Below are 16619 nucleotides of genomic sequence, written 5' to 3'. Positions count from 1 at the left end.
CCTTCTTTCTACATTCCAACAACAGGTTTTCGGGGGTATTTAAATTCGGTTCCTAACTTTTGGCTTTGCTCTCTAATCGCTTACCTGGCTTCGTATAACGTCCTGGACCACCGCCCGCTGTCCTTGAACCATCCAAATTACCAGCCAGACTCAGATCCGATATGCTATGGCTACCCCTCAGGGGTCTATGGCCGACCTGTTTAATTGGAGCAAAATTAAGGCAAGATTTTTATTAGTTATGCAACATCTAGTTTGGTTTTGTGGATTAGTCTTCTTTGGGTAAGCAAAATATACAACATTAAATAATATATTAAAAGAAATATTTGAAACAAAACATGGAATACATTTTTGTTAGTACTTTCTCCTAAGTTTTAGTTAGTTGATTATTTTGAGTGGGTTTGGTCAGTTCATGTTTAATTTTGTGAGTGATTTTGTGGCTGCTGTGTCAGCTATTGAGCGGAGTGAATGGTTCGATGGGTGAGTGGTTCGATGGGTGGCTTATCTGACTAAGCAACTTTCTTAGTTGTTATTTTTTCATTTCTTGTTCGGCTATTTTTAGACGCAGCAACTATTTGCCTAGCTAGTCTTACGTGTGTGCTCTCTGCCAAGATTGGTGTAAAGTTTGGAAAGCTTTCAACAAGCATCGGTGGTTCAGTGGTAGAATGCTCGCCTGCCACGCGGGCGGCCCGGGTTCGATTCCCGGCCGATGCATAAATATCTTTTTTGTTTATTGTTTCTCTTTTTTAGTGGAATAATTAAATGGTTGAACATCTATTAATTATTATTTTGTTATATAGAGAACTCCGTATATTTAGTGTTCCAGTTAGTACCAGATTACTAGGGTGGTCTGTCCTCTAATCTGTCCGACTGCCAAGTGATTTTTTCTATAGAATCTTTGCTCCAGACATAAGCTGTGTGTTTTATCTTTTAGTTTTTGGGAATTAAAATATAATATACTCTTTCTAAAAATGTATGGAATAAATGGGGCTTTTTTTTCTATATATTCATTTGCCAATTTCGTTTCTTTTTTTTATAGGAACTAAAATATCAAGTGAAATAGTATTTGTCACACAGAATAGGAAATATCACAAATATATCCCCCATTGATTATATTGAATATTTCAACGTTTTAAGCTGTTATTATCGCATGCGATCTATACATTAGTTCACTACAATAAGAGGAACTTTTTTCGAATAATTTAAGTGTATATCCACCATCGATTCCACCTTTAAACGAGGTCTATTATTTTTCCATGATTGACTGACTATCACCAAGTCTGCATCAGAGATATTTATTGCGTCTGGCTATAAAGCAAGCATTATTTAAATTCAGATTGCTTTTAGCTGCAGCACATACTAGGGCGAGGATCATCTTGCCAAATAATTCTAGTATGAAGCATTTCTTTTTACACTATTCTCATCAAAAAATCGTTTACACTGCTCCTCAAAATAAAGCAAAATTTTCTAAATGCCATAAAGCAGCTAAAGCGAACAAATATATACGAGTATATGAGATTCCCTTAATTATTATAAAACAAAGCAGCATATTCCCCAAGCAGAGAATTTCCCTTCACTTCTTCGCTCCTTTAATGTCATGTTGGCTGTGGATTTGATTAGTCTGTAAGCATTGGTGAGAGTGTCAAAGTGTGGCAGAAGCATCAGTAGGTAACGCAGAACAAGTGTATCGTCTACGACGGAAAATGGAACTCATTTGGGGGGGGGGGCACCTCGGCTATAACATTTAACTTTTTGATGCCGTTTTTGCGGGTACCCTAAACACACACATAGGATACGGGTGCAGAGGGGGTTGTGTTGTTGTATTATGTGGGGGGTATATAGTAGATTGTTGGAAGACAGACACCGAAAAAAAAACAAAACAAGACACACATAAAATATAAAAGAGTAAACGGAAAAGAAAACAGATACATAAATTAAATGGGAAATAAACGAAAAAGAAATGCCCCATGGAGCAGCACTAAAATAAAACACAGATACAGATACTAGAACAAATACAGATGCAGCAGGCAGCAGGCACACCCTGAGGCGGCCTCTGCATCGTCCCTGCTCCCGTTCCCATTCCCCGTGCTGTACTCACATTCTCCAGCTGCTGTTTGACCTTGTTGATGACCTGCAGCAGCTCCTCCTTCTTGGTGCTGGTATATGACTTGGTAATGGTGGGCGTTGCCGCCACACCCCCCTTGCCCGACTCCGTATTGTGCTTGGCACTGATGCTGCGACGACCTGCAGCGAGAAATCGAAATGAGAAATGTGAAATGGACTCGACGGGATTTTGGGGCTGGGCCTTTGCGCTTACTGGTGGTGCCACGCTCCAGGGGCCCCGCCAGACCACCGGGTCCCTCGGGCAGGGCTGCATGAAGGAAACTATTACTGCTCTGCGGCAGATTCTCGTTGCTGCCGCCCAAAGTGGAGGCCAGCGAACGTTCCGCATTCTCGGCACTGGGCGTGGAGCCCTCGTCCTCGGTGTCGGAGGTGCCAGTGCCTGTGCCCGTGCTGGCGGTATGCGAGCTGCCATTGCCACTAGCCGTCGGCAGCTGCAGGCCGGACTTTTCAAACTTCTGTCGTCGCACGGACTTCCGCAGCTCATCCTCGTTCATGGCCGTCACTTTGAAGTCACTTTTTGGGTGGGGGGGGCAGGCAGAGAAATCCATTAAATTCATGAACATAATTTAATCGGGGATAGACTTACGTGGGCGTACTGGGCGCCAGATTGTTGTAGAACATTCCATGATCGGAGCTGGTTCGCTCGCCATCCGATATGTCCTCCACATCGCCATCGTGATCGTGGGTGTGCGGCGTATCGAAGCGCAGTCCGGGCTTCCGTTTGTCGGGCAGCTGCAGCCGCTGCTGCTGCTGCTGCTGCTGCTGGCCCGCGCCGACAGCTGCCATGGCACCGTTGCTGTTGCCGTTGCCGTTGCTGGCCGTCGCCAGGGTCAGGGCGGCGGCGGAGGAGGAGGATGATGATGACACGGAGACGGTCACGGTGCCATTGTTGCTGCTGCCAATGAACTTGAGTTCGCCGCGACGCGTCTCCATGCCCGAATCGATGGACGAGTCCTCGCTGAGATATGTCTGATTGTACATGATGTCCTTGGACGAGGCACTATTATAGTCGGACGTCTGCACATTCACCCCGCTGTGGCCGCCCACGGAGGACACTGTGCCCAGGGGGCTCTCCGAATTGGAGCGCAGATCATCCGCCTCCAGCTGGCTGCTGCGCTGCGCCCAGCGTCCGCGTGCCCGCGGCGCCACCATGCCCAGCTGCTGGCTGGGCGACGAGCTGAGATTGCCCATCGAGGAGGCCGCATGCATGGCCGGTATGGACGACGAGCCTCCACCCTGAGCACTGGGCGTGGGTATGGACAGCGCCCCGCTGTCGGAGTCGCCGCCCGCCGCTGCCGCCTTTCGCATGGCCCACTGCGGCAGCTGTCCCACATCCGATAGCCTGTCGGCCACGGCGAATTTCGGCACCATTTGCGGCTGTTCGATTTCGCTGGTGGGCGACTCCAGCACAATGCCCTCGGGCGGCGATATCGAGGCCAGGGGACGCGGCAGCGGGCCATAGCCCGAACGCAGACGCTGCTGCGACATTCTGGCCTGCATGGTCACAATCATGTCGTGCGGCACCTGCCAAATGAAGATGCAGCCATCGCCGCTGGCCGATATCAAGTGGCGGCAATCGTTGGTGAACTTCAGGCCGGTGACCAGCTCACTGTGGCCATACATGCGGGCCATGCACTCGCTGGAGTAGTAGTCGTAGACGGCCAGCGTTTTGTCCGTGCAGGAGGTGGCCACATAGATGCCGCTGGGATCGAGGCTGAGCTTGATGAGGCTGCCCTCATCCGAATGGGAGCCCTTGAAGGTCTTCGTTTGCTTGGCATTCTGTGTGCCATACACCCGGACATTGCGATCCTGGCAGGCGGTGAGGATATGCTTGGAATTCGAGTCCACCTCCATGTCGTAGAGCGTGGTCTTGCCCGAGGTATTGGTGCCACGCATAAAGATGTTGCCCTGCAGCAAAGAATTCACATGCTAAGTAACATAATTCGGCGTGGGTATTCTGGCCAAGACTCACCTGAAAGCTACGGAACATTATGGACTTATCGGCGCCACAGCTGATCATTTGGAAGTTCAGTCCGGCGCCCACAAACTTGATCGATGTGATCGCAGCGCTGTGATCGTCGAGCGTCTGCAGCAGCAGATAGTTCTGGGCCACATCAAAGACGTGTATGAGCCGATCCCGACTGGCACTGGCCAGCAGTTTGCGCTCGATCTTATCGTTGGAGTACTCCAGGCACAGCACCTCCGATTCGTGCGCCTCGATGGTGTTCACCAGCTTCAGATTGACCAGATTGTAGACGCGTATGTTGCCGCTGCGATCGCCGCTGGCCAGATGCTGCAGCTCGGGGCTGATCTTGATGCAGCGCACACCGTTGCGGCCGTCATAGGAGGCGTTGGCCGTCTTGTCGGACAGCGAGGAGCTGCCCTGATCCTTGATGAACTGCAGCTCGTCGTCGCTGTAGACGATCTTCAGCAGATCCTTGGAGTAGATGTTCTTGCGATAGATCTCATTGTTGGCACATCCATCGATGCCCCAGACGCGTATCGTGTCGTCCGAGGAGCAGGTCACAAAGCAATCCTCCGGCAGCGTTTGCGATGGCTCTCGCTCCAGATTATATGGCACTGTCTCCACGCCCCAAATGCACGTGGAGTGATACAGGAACGAGTGCGATTTGCCCACCCTCGAGATATCGCGCAGATCCCAAATGTACAGCGAATGATCGTTGTAGACGCAGCTCACCTTCGATCGCTGCTCATCGAACACCATGGCAATGCAATCGGGAAACTTGGCCTGCTGCGGCACCGACATTATGTGATTGATCTGTATGCCCTGGGCGACATCCACGCCCAGGTAATGGGTGCGCGGCAGCGTCGTCACATACTCCAGTGTGGCCGCATTGAAAATGCGTATGATGGACTCGGCACAGCCCACGAGTATGAAGCGCTCGTTGACGCAAATGCAATTGGCATTTGTGGTGCGGCACTGCACCCATTTGTCCAGCAGCCGCCGCGAACTAAACTCCACCAGATGGCCCTGCCGGGTAATGGCATACGTGCTCTCCGCACAGATCCCCTTGCCGCAGGCCACCGCACAGAAATCATTGTCACGCAAATCACCCAAAATAGCGCTGCGTCCCATCAGTGGTATGGGATCTTTGTACTGTTTATAAAGAAACAAAATATAGAACTTTAATCATGGATTCTTTGGGTATATTTAATGCTGAGCTTTTACCTTGCGCACACCTTCCAAGTACCAGTATTTGACATGACGATTGCCCACGGTGACAAAGTAGTTGCCATCCTCGGCAAAGCAAACGGCAGCCACCTTGGAGCTAATCTTATTCGAGGCCATCTTTAGGCTGGCCCGCCAGTCGAACACATTTACGATCATGTCGTGCTGTGAGCCAACTGAAACCAGGTACTTTCCCGTGGGCGAGAAGGCCTTAAAAAAAAGAGAGAGAGAATGTCATTAATTAATTAATTAATCGTTTAATGAATGCATATCGAATGATAATAAAGTCTTCGATGGATTAGTATCATCTAGTATATGAAATCATATTAAAACTCTCAAGAATCGCAATGAAAATGCATTCATAAGAGATAATTCTTATTTTTTTTTCGATAAAATATCGATTTTAATATCGATAAATCGATTATTTAACTATTTTAAGACAAATATTCCCTCTTTGACTATATTTCTTGGTTAAATCTTTGAACGACAACGGAAATTTATTGACTTATCGATTTTAGATATTTTCGATATTTATCGATTGACATTTTTTCGCTGATTCTTATCTGTCTACTTACCACACAGGTGACGGCATATTTGTGATCCACAAACTCGGCAATCACACTGCCGCCGGTGCAGTGCTCCAGATTGCCATTGGGCGTTTCCAGCTCCCAGACTTTAATGGCCGGATTGATGCCACATTCGCCGGTGGCCACGTAGCGGCCGCAGCGCGAAAAGGCGACGGATGTGAATGCTTTGCGGGAGGTATTGACCAGATAGGCCTGTGTCTGACGTTTGGCATTGAACAGCACCACAGTGCAGCTGTAAACAAGCGAAAGAAAAAAAAAACACAGAATATTCAATCAGTTGGCGGATTCATTAAATATAAAATGGCAATTTCTCTTTCTCTTCACAATCATTTTGGCGGTGACCCTTTAAGGACGTCCTTGACCAAGGCACAGGGTAAATGTTGGTTACACATTTAACATGCCCAAGGATAGCCCCGACCCCCGACCACGTTGCTTCCTTTCTCCGTCCTCCGTTTTGCCTTGCGAGGCGACGAGGCGAAAGAGTCATGCCCGCCCATGTCCTGCCCTTCAACCAGTTCCTGCCTGCGTTTAACCCTCTTATGACTGAGCTTAACTGCCTGGCATCCTGCCTGCCTGCCATCCAGCCTCCCTGCCTGGCTGCCTGCCTGCCTTGTTATTAAGCTGCTCTTTGGGTTTTATTTCAGCCAGCATTATTTCTGTTGTTGCTCAACGTTAATGAGAACATCACGCCCACATCTTTCACTTGTGTATATGTAGTTTTATACCCTCAGCGAAAAGGATGCCCCCTAAACATGCTTGTGTCATCAGCTGCTGGGAAACACAAATTGGGTTCTACATTTAATTGTAAACTAAAAATATATTGAAATTAGCTATAGCTATATTTTTTTCCTCAGTGCTCCCTTAATCCTCTTTTCTAGAGCATTCCCCATTCGCTGTTAAAGCTGCCAACATTTCTGCTCTCCACATTTTCTATTTATTTTCCTCCAACAAATTGTGTGCTGAGACACACAGACTTGGGGGGCCGCTGAGAGGGGCTCTACTGTGCTCTGCATACATTTTTTTTTAATGCACATAATTGGTATAATTCCTGAGCTTAATTTACTGTCATAGAAATGTGGCAACAGATGCAAAAAAAAAAAAAGGAAAAAGAGAAATTGAAAGCAGCTGAAAAGCCAAATCAAAAGGATCAGCGTATAACACCTAATTAATTGAGGGCAACTGTTGACATTACGCATACGCACTGGTGTGCTAAGATAACTAATTGAGGGACTTTCCAAGCTCTCTGCAAGCTCCATTTAATTCCCCTTTGCAGCTGTCACTCCCCGGACATTTCCTGCCGCATTCTCCAGCTGTGTAGCTCCGTTTAACCAATCAGTCAATGATAATGATTATTATTAGTATTATGCAGATTACGTATACGCAGCGTAATTGCCAATTGTGAGCAAATGTTCAGTGACATATGCAAATCCTCACGGCAGGGTACTCTCTGTGGAATCGCATTGACATTAAATGTGTAACCAGCTGACGTTATGTCACCTCCTAGCCTGTCGCTCCTATTACCTCGTGCCCCTCGTCTGCCCCCTCTGTGCATGTCACAGAAATTTCACTAACTGAAATTTCCCCCCCGTCCCCCCGTATGTGAAATGGCAGCCATGTATGACAGTCGTGGAGAGATTAAATCAACAATTTTCATTGCAGATTTTCATTTCGGTGCCAAATGCAACCTTCTGCCTGACGGAACTCGATTTTTCTTTCGAGGCCAAAGAAAAAAGGAAATGAGGGATCCACGGATGCGTATGTATGTATGTGTGTTTCCTTTAATTTAAAGTTTTTTTCTTACCCCGCTGGATAGGCCAGGAGGCCGCTGACTGGTGAAACATCCAACGCCGCATTGCTGCACACAGTCAGACCCAAGACTTTTTTTAGTTTTATCTGCAAAGACAGAGAGAGAACATGAGAAATCATTAGATATTGCATCACTATCTTTTATGTCCCTACTTCTTATGTGGTAAGATATTTGTTTTTTTTATTTTTGGCTCAGACAAGGTCGCTCTGTAGATTGTGGAACATTGAACCATTCGTAATATTTGCCCAACATTCAGTTGAAAAAAAAAACAAACTACAACTTGTTGTGTGAATTGCTAACGCACACAATTCGCACATTTATCTTGTTGTTATTTATTTTTTTTTTGGGTTGTTTGCATATCCCAAACCCCCACAGCCTTATACGACTTACATAAACCCCAAGATTAACATGAGAAAAACGAAACAGAAATGCCTCAGCACTCACTACACACACATGTTAACATGATTTTCCAATCATATTTTTACCATAATAATCAATTGGCTTGTGAATAAACTTGGGTTAACTTTTGACTTGATTTGGGGAGAAAGTTTGAGGTTGAATTAATCAAAAGGCAATCAATGAGCAGCCACAGCGGAAATGCAAAGAAATCTTGGATTTTTTCACTGCTATGATTATGGTTTTCGGGCGCGGCACTTAAGAAGGGACTTAGGAATATTCCCTAATTAAGGAAAAAAGATCAAAGCTATGTTCTATGGAAAATTCGTATGCTAATGAATGCATCGAATATAGTCAATTTTCAATTTATAATTAAGATTTTTCAAGAAATTTTATGCTATTAAACAAAATATATAGTTTTTCCCAAAAATTTAATTTAAATTTGATTCATTAATTATTCAGAATAAATTACTGAAATGTTATTTCTGTCTCATTTAAAAATCTTTCTTTAAACTTTTATTGTGTTTTATTTCTTTATAGAAAAACGACTTTTACTCTGCCTCTTTTTTACCCCAACAATTCTCTAACTACCTTATAATTTTGCACAGTTCTAACTTTGGAAACGTAAGACCCTGCTAATGATTTCATTCATTAAAAACAAAACAACTATTGCTCTTTGTATTTTGTTCGTATTTATGTTCATAAATGCCGCCAGCGTCGAGCAGCGGAGCAGCTGTTACGCCTCACTTGAGAGCCTCACCTTGATCTTGCCCAAGCATTTAAGTTATGGGTTATTAGAAAACACAGAGCAGCAACAACAACAACAAAAAAAAAAGGCACGAAATAACCATAACAATTAAGGGGCGTACAGCACTATAGAACTGAACACAACGGAACGGCACGGCAAGCGAACGAACGAACGAACAGGTTGTATGTATATTTTGAAAAGGAAGTGCAAGAGTCAGGTTGAAGTACGCTGCTCCACTGACTACCGCATTCATTGAATATATACAGAAAATACTTATGGTACATATAGACATTGATTAGTACACCCAATTGAGTGGGCGATCTCACTTGGCTTCAAGGCACTCCATAAAAAAAAAACACTTCCATCAATGCGGGCGCATTTGCACAGAGAGCATCCGAAAGATACTTGAATGATCTGCGTCGCAGAACCCCACCAGATACAAACTAACGAATACATTCAGGCTGAGATCATCTCGAGTGAGAGAGAGAGAGGGAGAGAGAGAGGGAGAGGGCGAGTGTATTTTGTCTACTACGAGAATATTTTTTGTTGTGGTTTGTTTCACTTAAGCAAATAACAGCCACACCAACGCATACGCAGCCTTTAAAATCTATATCTTAATGCATAAGGTCGATCTATTCCAACCGGTTTCACACTTCTCTCTTTCTCGCTCGCTCCCTCTCAGTATTTCCCAGTATTTCTCAGTATTTGTATCTCTCTCTCTCATTCGAATATTTGCATCTTTAATGACAATAATATGCCGTGAAATTGTAAACAAATTTCGGAGCATGACTAAAATACGGCAACAATGAACAAATCTGCTAACCATGGCTGAATAATGATAGTGATAAAAGCTACGAATAGTATTGTATGCTAACCCCCAGAAATCATGACCGAGTGGCATCGATTTCATTTAAGTGGCAGAGAAGGAGTGAGTAAGAGAGGTAGTGATCGAGAGGGCGAGTGCACGGGGGAGTTATGGAAATAGAAATGTAGCAAACAATTACGGGGCGTATGCGCAACCTAATCCATGCGCTTTGATTGCAATGGTGAGGCAGGGGGCGTGCTTTAATTTGATTTCGAAATGATAATTAAGCAAAAGCAGATGCCGCCACAAAGCACATGGAAATAACTAACTGGGGATTTCTCGGGGATTTCAACAGATTTATGTGTATATTTCTATGCAATTTTAAAGGTTTAATTAAAGCTTTTATTTAACGGATATATTTTTTAATTTCCATATTGCACTGCTTTATATTTTTAATCAAATTTCTGGTCGAATTTCCACTTGTTTATTCTTCTTTTTGGGTAGTTTTTTTTTCAATCGAAAAATATGACTATATTTCCTTCACAATCAATTAAAATCCTTGCCACTCTTTTTGGTAAGTTACCCTAATCTATTTTCTATGTAGCCACCACAAACAGATGCCACCGGAGTCCAACAGAATTTTAAAAATCATTAATTTTACACATTTTTACTTTGGTTTTTGTTTTGTTTTGGAAACGGAAGTCAACACACGCCATCCATCAAAGCCAAATTTGGGTGTTGCCAAAAAGAACGGCTACGGCTACGGCGCACAGCCGAAAAAACATTCAGCAAACATTCTTTTGTTACAAATTTGGTTTAGTAGCGAAATTTATTGTGAGCCGAGCCGAGAGCTCAAATTTCGATTTTGTGTGACAGATGCGGCAGTCGAATGGTAATTAATTATTATTTAATGTTGACTCGTTTCGGGGCTTGGGGATCGAGATCCAATGGAGTGACGAAATCATGGCCATGACAGCAAAATAGCGTAAATTGGTCAAGAAGCACAGAGAAAAACAGTGGCCCACAGCAAAATCACTTTTCGGTCAAGTGGCCTTTTTGGCTTTTGGCCCAATGCCCGGACTGTGTTAATGAAATGGCCAGTGGTCTGTAGTCTGTGGTGCTGTGGTGTATGATAATCATGAAGTTTGTGCTGTCGCTGCTGCTGGAGCTGTTTACTGTTTCGAGCCAAGTTCAATGCACGCAGCAGTTGCAGCGGATTGTTGGCCAAATTCTATAGCTACCCACATGGGATCCATATGGGATTATATCTGACTCTGCCGCCCACAACTTCTGCTGGCAGAAAGGCCACAAAATAAGCTGAAATATATGTGCCACGGACAGGTGTCAACCAAGAATCCAGCCAACAATCACGCAATGAAAATGTTTACCTTAAAGCCCCCACGAGAGAGGCCATCAAAAAAGATTTATTTATGCAAATGGCTGAGAACCAAACTTGACTGCAAAATGAGGAAGTTTCTCAACCGAATTTGGGTTGCCAATTTGGATGGCTGTAATTGCAGCAAACTTCCAGTTAAAATACATTAATATTTTATAATAAAAACCATGTTCAGTAATAATTATATTTACACATGGCATGCCGCAAATTGTTGGCTCGGTTACACTCCAGCAGCCAATAACAACCATCCACCAACCAACTGATGGCGCCTCCATCAAGTCTTAGCCGCAGATTTGGCCACAAAACGCAAAAGCCCGGTTAATTGCCCGCCCGGTTTTAATCAATAAAAGAGCAGGCGCCGGAGCAGGAAAAGATTTTCATTCTTGAATAATTAATCCATGAATTATTGAAATGCTGATAAGTCAGCGCAAAGGAATATATTCTTCGTTTGCTTTTGGCTTATAAAATGAATATAAATTGCAATTATGTTAACTCGAAGAATGTTGGCATAATTTAAAGTTTGATTTGTGGTTTGGATTTATTTTCGTAGAATTTGTTTTAGACTAAAAAAAACTGAAATATATTCTCCAGCTTAACTTTATTTCTGTTATTTTATTGACATATTTTTGCACTCCTTTTTGTCTGTCACGGAACTTTAAATAATATATTTGTGTGCCTTATTTGATTTATTCTATAGTTTATTTTAATTAAATTAATACATAATTTTTAATAGTTAATAAACTTAATTTTTTCTATCATAATTTTCAGTTAATTTCAAAATAGGTTCCTTTTCAAATTCTATTTCTTTTTCTATATAATTCTTATTTGCAATCTTTTCTTGTGGCCACGCTTTCAGCATTTTCAATTGGCTTTCATCGGCTTATTCGCTCCCCCTCGTACATGGCCCTCATAGCAAAGCAAACAAAAAATGGTACAAAAAAGACCTACATACAAATGGAAGCTCAATAGACGAGGGGCGTACCTGCATAGATACATTTGTATCTACAATGCTATTACGTGAGCAAAATGTTTATGACTATGACAATAAGAGCCAAAAACCAGAGCCAAAGCCAAGACAAACGAATTATAGATGGAACTTTGTTTGCCTTTTGAGAAGCTAAAGGAATCTACCGATAGACTCAGATTCTTTACAGCTTTGCGAAGCTGCTGATATTGAGATTCCTTAGAGTTCTACAAAGGCTACCGATATTGAAATACCTTCAAGCTTTTAGATGCTGCCGACAGCCAACGAGATCCGTAATTGCCTATAATTACCAGAGGCAGGCACAAAACAATTTTAGATCCAACAACAACAACAGAAAAACTATATGCAACGTAGCGGCTAGCGGGAGTAGAAAACCACAAAAATCCATTACAAATGCGGAGACAAAAGTTGTGTGTGCCACATGAATCATGCGGCGGCCAAGACCAGGTCCAGCGGCACCATGTGGGCCGCAACAATGTTTTAACGACAGATAAATATACAGATACAGATACATATACATGTATCTAACATCTAACTGTAGCTCTAGCTATATCTAAACGGATGTTGCTTTGGCAAATATGCAAAAGCGGGCAAAAAAGAAAGAGAAAAGCCCAGTCAGACGGCAGGCAGACAACAGAACTTGCTTTCAAATGAAAGTTGTCGCCAGTCTCCAGTCTCCAGTCCGATTTCATTCCATCTACATACAAGTATCCGTACTCGTACTGGCATCCGTATGTGGAACGACCTTTACCTCATAGGCTGCCACATCCTCCTTGCCGTAGATGGCAACTGGCGACGAGTTTCGTGGGGCAAACATTTCTCAATCCCTTTTTGAACGGCAGCAGGCAAAAACATTCCTTGCACCAAAGATATTTCACTTATTTTTGTTGGTTAATTGTAAAACTTTAACTTCTTTTTTTATGGCACATTTGAGACAGACGCCCACCAAAAAATAAGTTTATTTTTTTTTTTTGGTTTTGGTTTCAGGTGTTTTTGTTGTATTTTGTATATAAATTCGTAATATTTTTTGGGGGCGTTTCGTATAATTAATAATACACTTGAAATAATACTTTATTTGTCGGTTTTTCTGTTATATATTTCCTCTATATATATTTCTGAGTTTAAGGTTTTGTTTTTTTGTTCGTTGCTTTTTCGGATGACTAGTCTTTTATAACATTTGGTTTTTATTTTCTTCTTTTTTTTGCGACTTTGTCAAGGTCGTGTTGGGTGTTCTCTTCGGTGTCTCTCTCTCTTGGAGTTCGTTTCGTTGTATCTTTCAGTTTTATTTGTTGCGGTATCTGGTATCTTTAACTTAATTTTCCACTTCTTTTTCAAACATTTATTTTTTATTTTTCCACTTCTTTTTCTACCATTTATTCATTCATGTTCCCACTACTTTTTCTGTGATTTATATATTATTTTTGCAATACTTTTTAATCATTTATTTTTTCATTAGATTTCTTTTATGAATCTTTTATAAAAATATTCGTTGCACGTTTTTTGCTGCGAGCTTTTGCTAATTTCTTTTTTACAACAAATAAAGCATAGCTTAAATAATTAATTCAGAAAATATTTCTTGTCGTTTTATTGCGGTTATTATCGGCGTGTTTTGTGTGTTTTGTGTTGTTGTTTTTGTGTTGTGTCAGCCGTTGTCGCGTATCGTTTTTTAGCGCGGCTCAAATGAAACTGCCGCGATTCCAACAGGCGGCCAAGGCACACGACGCGTTTGTTGTCGTAGACACATATCGATATTGAGTTAACAGAGAGCTTGAGACGACAAGACAGAGAGACAAGACAAAAGAGCGCGGACTGGGGACTGCGGACTGGGCAGTCGGATTGAGTTTTTGAGAGACACACACACCAACACACACACACAACACATTTGGTAGCACGCACTCGTATCTCTTAGATACTCAATCTTCAAACTGAGTTCGCGCTGGCTTGTCTCAGCGGTCGCGCTCATTAATTTGCATATTTCGTTAAGAAAACCAAAACAAGAATCAATTCTATAGGTAATGTTACGACTAAGGGATACCCAGTAAAGAGATTCTTTATGATAGAAGATTTTTTAGCCGAGAAGTTTCTTTATCACCCAAGCAGAAGTGGAAGATGTAATTTTGGAATGTTATAGTTAACCGATCGTAATGATTTTCAAAATTATGGTAGCTAATATTTATATAAAATTGAAATCCAAATATTAGCTTAGTATCTTAAAAACTGTAATTGCTATGCGCACTTAAACGATTGTAGGAGATAACTAAGTGTAATATATTATTCTTAGATGCCACGACACACATATTCATGTACCCACACAACCTATACACCCTTTTCCACTACGATTACCAGGTAACCCCTCCCCACCTAAAAACACGTTTGGAATACAGTCCAAAATAAAAGGCGATCGGATCGTTGATTCTAACACGCGATTCTCGACACACAAATCTAACACAAAGCGTACTTCAAGTGCAACTTCGAGAGAGCGGAAAGAGAGCGTTTCAGATTTAGAGACTCTTATAATTAATCAAATGTCACTAGTTGTGTCACCCACGATTTGCTTTAATTAGTTAATAATTTACATACATATATATGAATAATCAATAGTGGAAAGTTATCAATACAGATCGGTTCGGTTCATTCGGTGTTCATTGCTGTGTGTGTGTGTGTGTGTCTGTCTGCACTGCCCACCGAATGCAATAAATTCTCGGGCAAACAGATCCATATTCCACATTGGAATTGGAATTGTAGGCGTACAAGTTCCCTACAACTGCCGTATGCCGTATGCTGTAAAATGAAATTAGGCAAATCAACAACAGAAAAACAAGCAGCAGCAACAGCAGCAGCAGATACTCTCGGGTCAGCCAAGTGGAACACAGTTTAGTGGCCATGCAGATAGTTGGATAGATGGCTTTTCCGTGTGTCCGTCCGCCAAAGCCCGTTCCAGATGTGGTCGCTGGCTATGACTAAATAAAGCCCTAGAATTATACGAGATTGTTGCAGAGTATCTGAATATATATGGCGAGCATCTGACCAATCGTTTATGACTTATGGCTGTGCTTCATTTGGGTCCGAGGCTGAGGGCTTTTCTGCGGGTTTACACGTTTGGCAATATTATGTAGTAAATTATTGCGAATTAAGGCACCTCTAAAACTATATTACTCGTACGCTAAAATTGATAGAAGAATAAAGTCTTTTCGTAGAATATTTCCGGATGCTGTGATGTCTTTTTATTTCCCATATGCATAGTTTTCAGACACATTTCCCAACTGCCTAAAGTTAAAAAAAAGTTAACCCCATCCGCTGACATTTCCATGCCCCCTCCCATAAATCTCGCTTTCATTTCAAGATCCCAACATCGTGATTGTGTCAGCACGCATAAACTTGACGCTTTAGGCCTCTCTCGTTCAAGTGCAATCATAAGCCCAACTATTGCACAAAGGCCAATCAAAAAGGTAGCTACCTTTCCATAAACAACTCGCCGCCACACACAACAGACAACAGACAACACACACAAAACACTCGACAAACAACTAGACAACAGCAGAAACGACAGAAAAGAAAATCAATTTGCATAACACAAATCAAGTGAAATAATCAGGCATCATAGAGAGACAGACAGAGAGAGAGAGTGAGAGAGAGAGAGAGGGGGAGAGAGAGGGAGATCGAACGAACCCCAGCCCCGAGACCAAATCCGAACTCTCGAACGCATTGCACCGACAGATTGACAAACAAAGCAAAAGCAAACACATGGTGAAATATGAGAAGGAAATAGAAGACGAAAATAAAGATACTCTTTTTTTTAATTATTAAAATTAACTGTAATACGTTTTAAGGGAAATACGATTAGAATCAATTGATAGCGCTACCCCTTTTAGAAGCTCATAAGCTATACTAATTACTGTTTCAGCAAGTAATCATATGACATACAGACAGACTTACAGACAATACCCTCTGATTAGGATAGTGTATAAAAATGCATAGTTGACATACACCTCTGCCCCTCTTTCACCCTTTCAGCGACACATCCCCTGCTCGCACCCATTCCATGGGGGATCCCAAATTGTGCAGCCAATTTCTTTATCTTGTGCCATGGCCAAAATAAATGTCTCTCGCTCTTCCAGCTCCAGCTGCAGTTGCCGTCGCAGTCGCAGTCTTCGTTGCAGTTGCCTCTTGTTTATGGGGGAAAGTTACCAGCGACTTGCTCTGACAGATGCTAGGCAGATAGATACATAGATTGGAGCTGAAGTTGGGGGGTCGGGCTCGGGTTCGGATCCGGGGGATCTGTGGGTACCGCCTGCATTCGCCGCATATTCAAATGAATGCAGACGCTGGCTGTTGCTGTTGTTTGTTGCTGCTGGTTGTGCCACTTGGCTGCCTTTTTCCTTTGATTTTCGCCGTGAAAAATAGCTGGACTGAATGACGTCTGGTTACTGGGATACTTGGAAGCACTGGTAGACAATTCATCGTCTGTAGAGGGGGGTACAAGGTATGGCACCCTATATAAAGCTATTTATCGCCATTACCATTACCTTTCCACCTTCTTGCAATTTGTAATTAAAATACTTTTTGCCTCATTGTCATTTTTGG

At 42.8% G+C, this 16619-nt stretch overlaps 1 protein-coding gene and 1 non-coding gene across 11 annotated transcripts in view; one reads left to right on the top strand and one right to left on the bottom strand.

Moving 5' to 3' along the window:
• LOC111077467 (mitogen-activated protein kinase-binding protein 1) overlaps positions 1 to 16619 on the bottom strand; it is a 46350-nt gene that overhangs the window by 6293 nt on the left and 23438 nt on the right. For 4 of the 10 annotated variants that reach the window (XM_041593950.1, XM_041593951.1, XM_022371767.2 and 1 more), the window contains exons 2-9: positions 7700 to 7791; positions 5887 to 6130; positions 5312 to 5521; positions 4094 to 5239; positions 2708 to 4029; positions 2315 to 2634; positions 2096 to 2241; positions 85 to 196 (exon numbers count right to left, since the gene is read on the bottom strand). In XM_041593950.1, coding sequence (XP_041449884.1) covers positions 85 to 196; positions 2096 to 2241; positions 2315 to 2634; positions 2708 to 4029; positions 4094 to 5239; positions 5312 to 5521; positions 5887 to 6130; positions 7700 to 7791 — 3592 coding nt within the window. Of the gene's footprint in view, positions 1 to 84; positions 197 to 1727; positions 1773 to 2095; positions 2242 to 2314; positions 2635 to 2707; positions 4030 to 4093; positions 5240 to 5311; positions 5522 to 5886; positions 6131 to 7699; positions 7792 to 12786; positions 13392 to 16619 lie in introns of those variants that run through there. The other 6 variants (XM_041593949.1, XM_022371759.2, XM_022371804.2 and 3 more) reach the window with 3 other exon arrangements.
• On the top strand, positions 641 to 711 carry Trnag-gcc. Its single transcript has one exon. It is a non-coding gene; the product is annotated as a tRNA-Gly (tRNA).

The sequence above is a fragment of the Drosophila obscura genome, unplaced genomic scaffold (genome assembly GCF_018151105.1).
Source record: "Drosophila obscura isolate BZ-5 IFL unplaced genomic scaffold, ASM1815110v1 contig_200, whole genome shotgun sequence".
Lineage (NCBI taxonomy): Eukaryota > Metazoa > Arthropoda > Insecta > Diptera > Drosophilidae > Drosophila > Drosophila obscura.
Note: the sequence above shows the minus strand (reverse complement) of the source record. Positions and strands in the feature narration are given on the sequence as shown.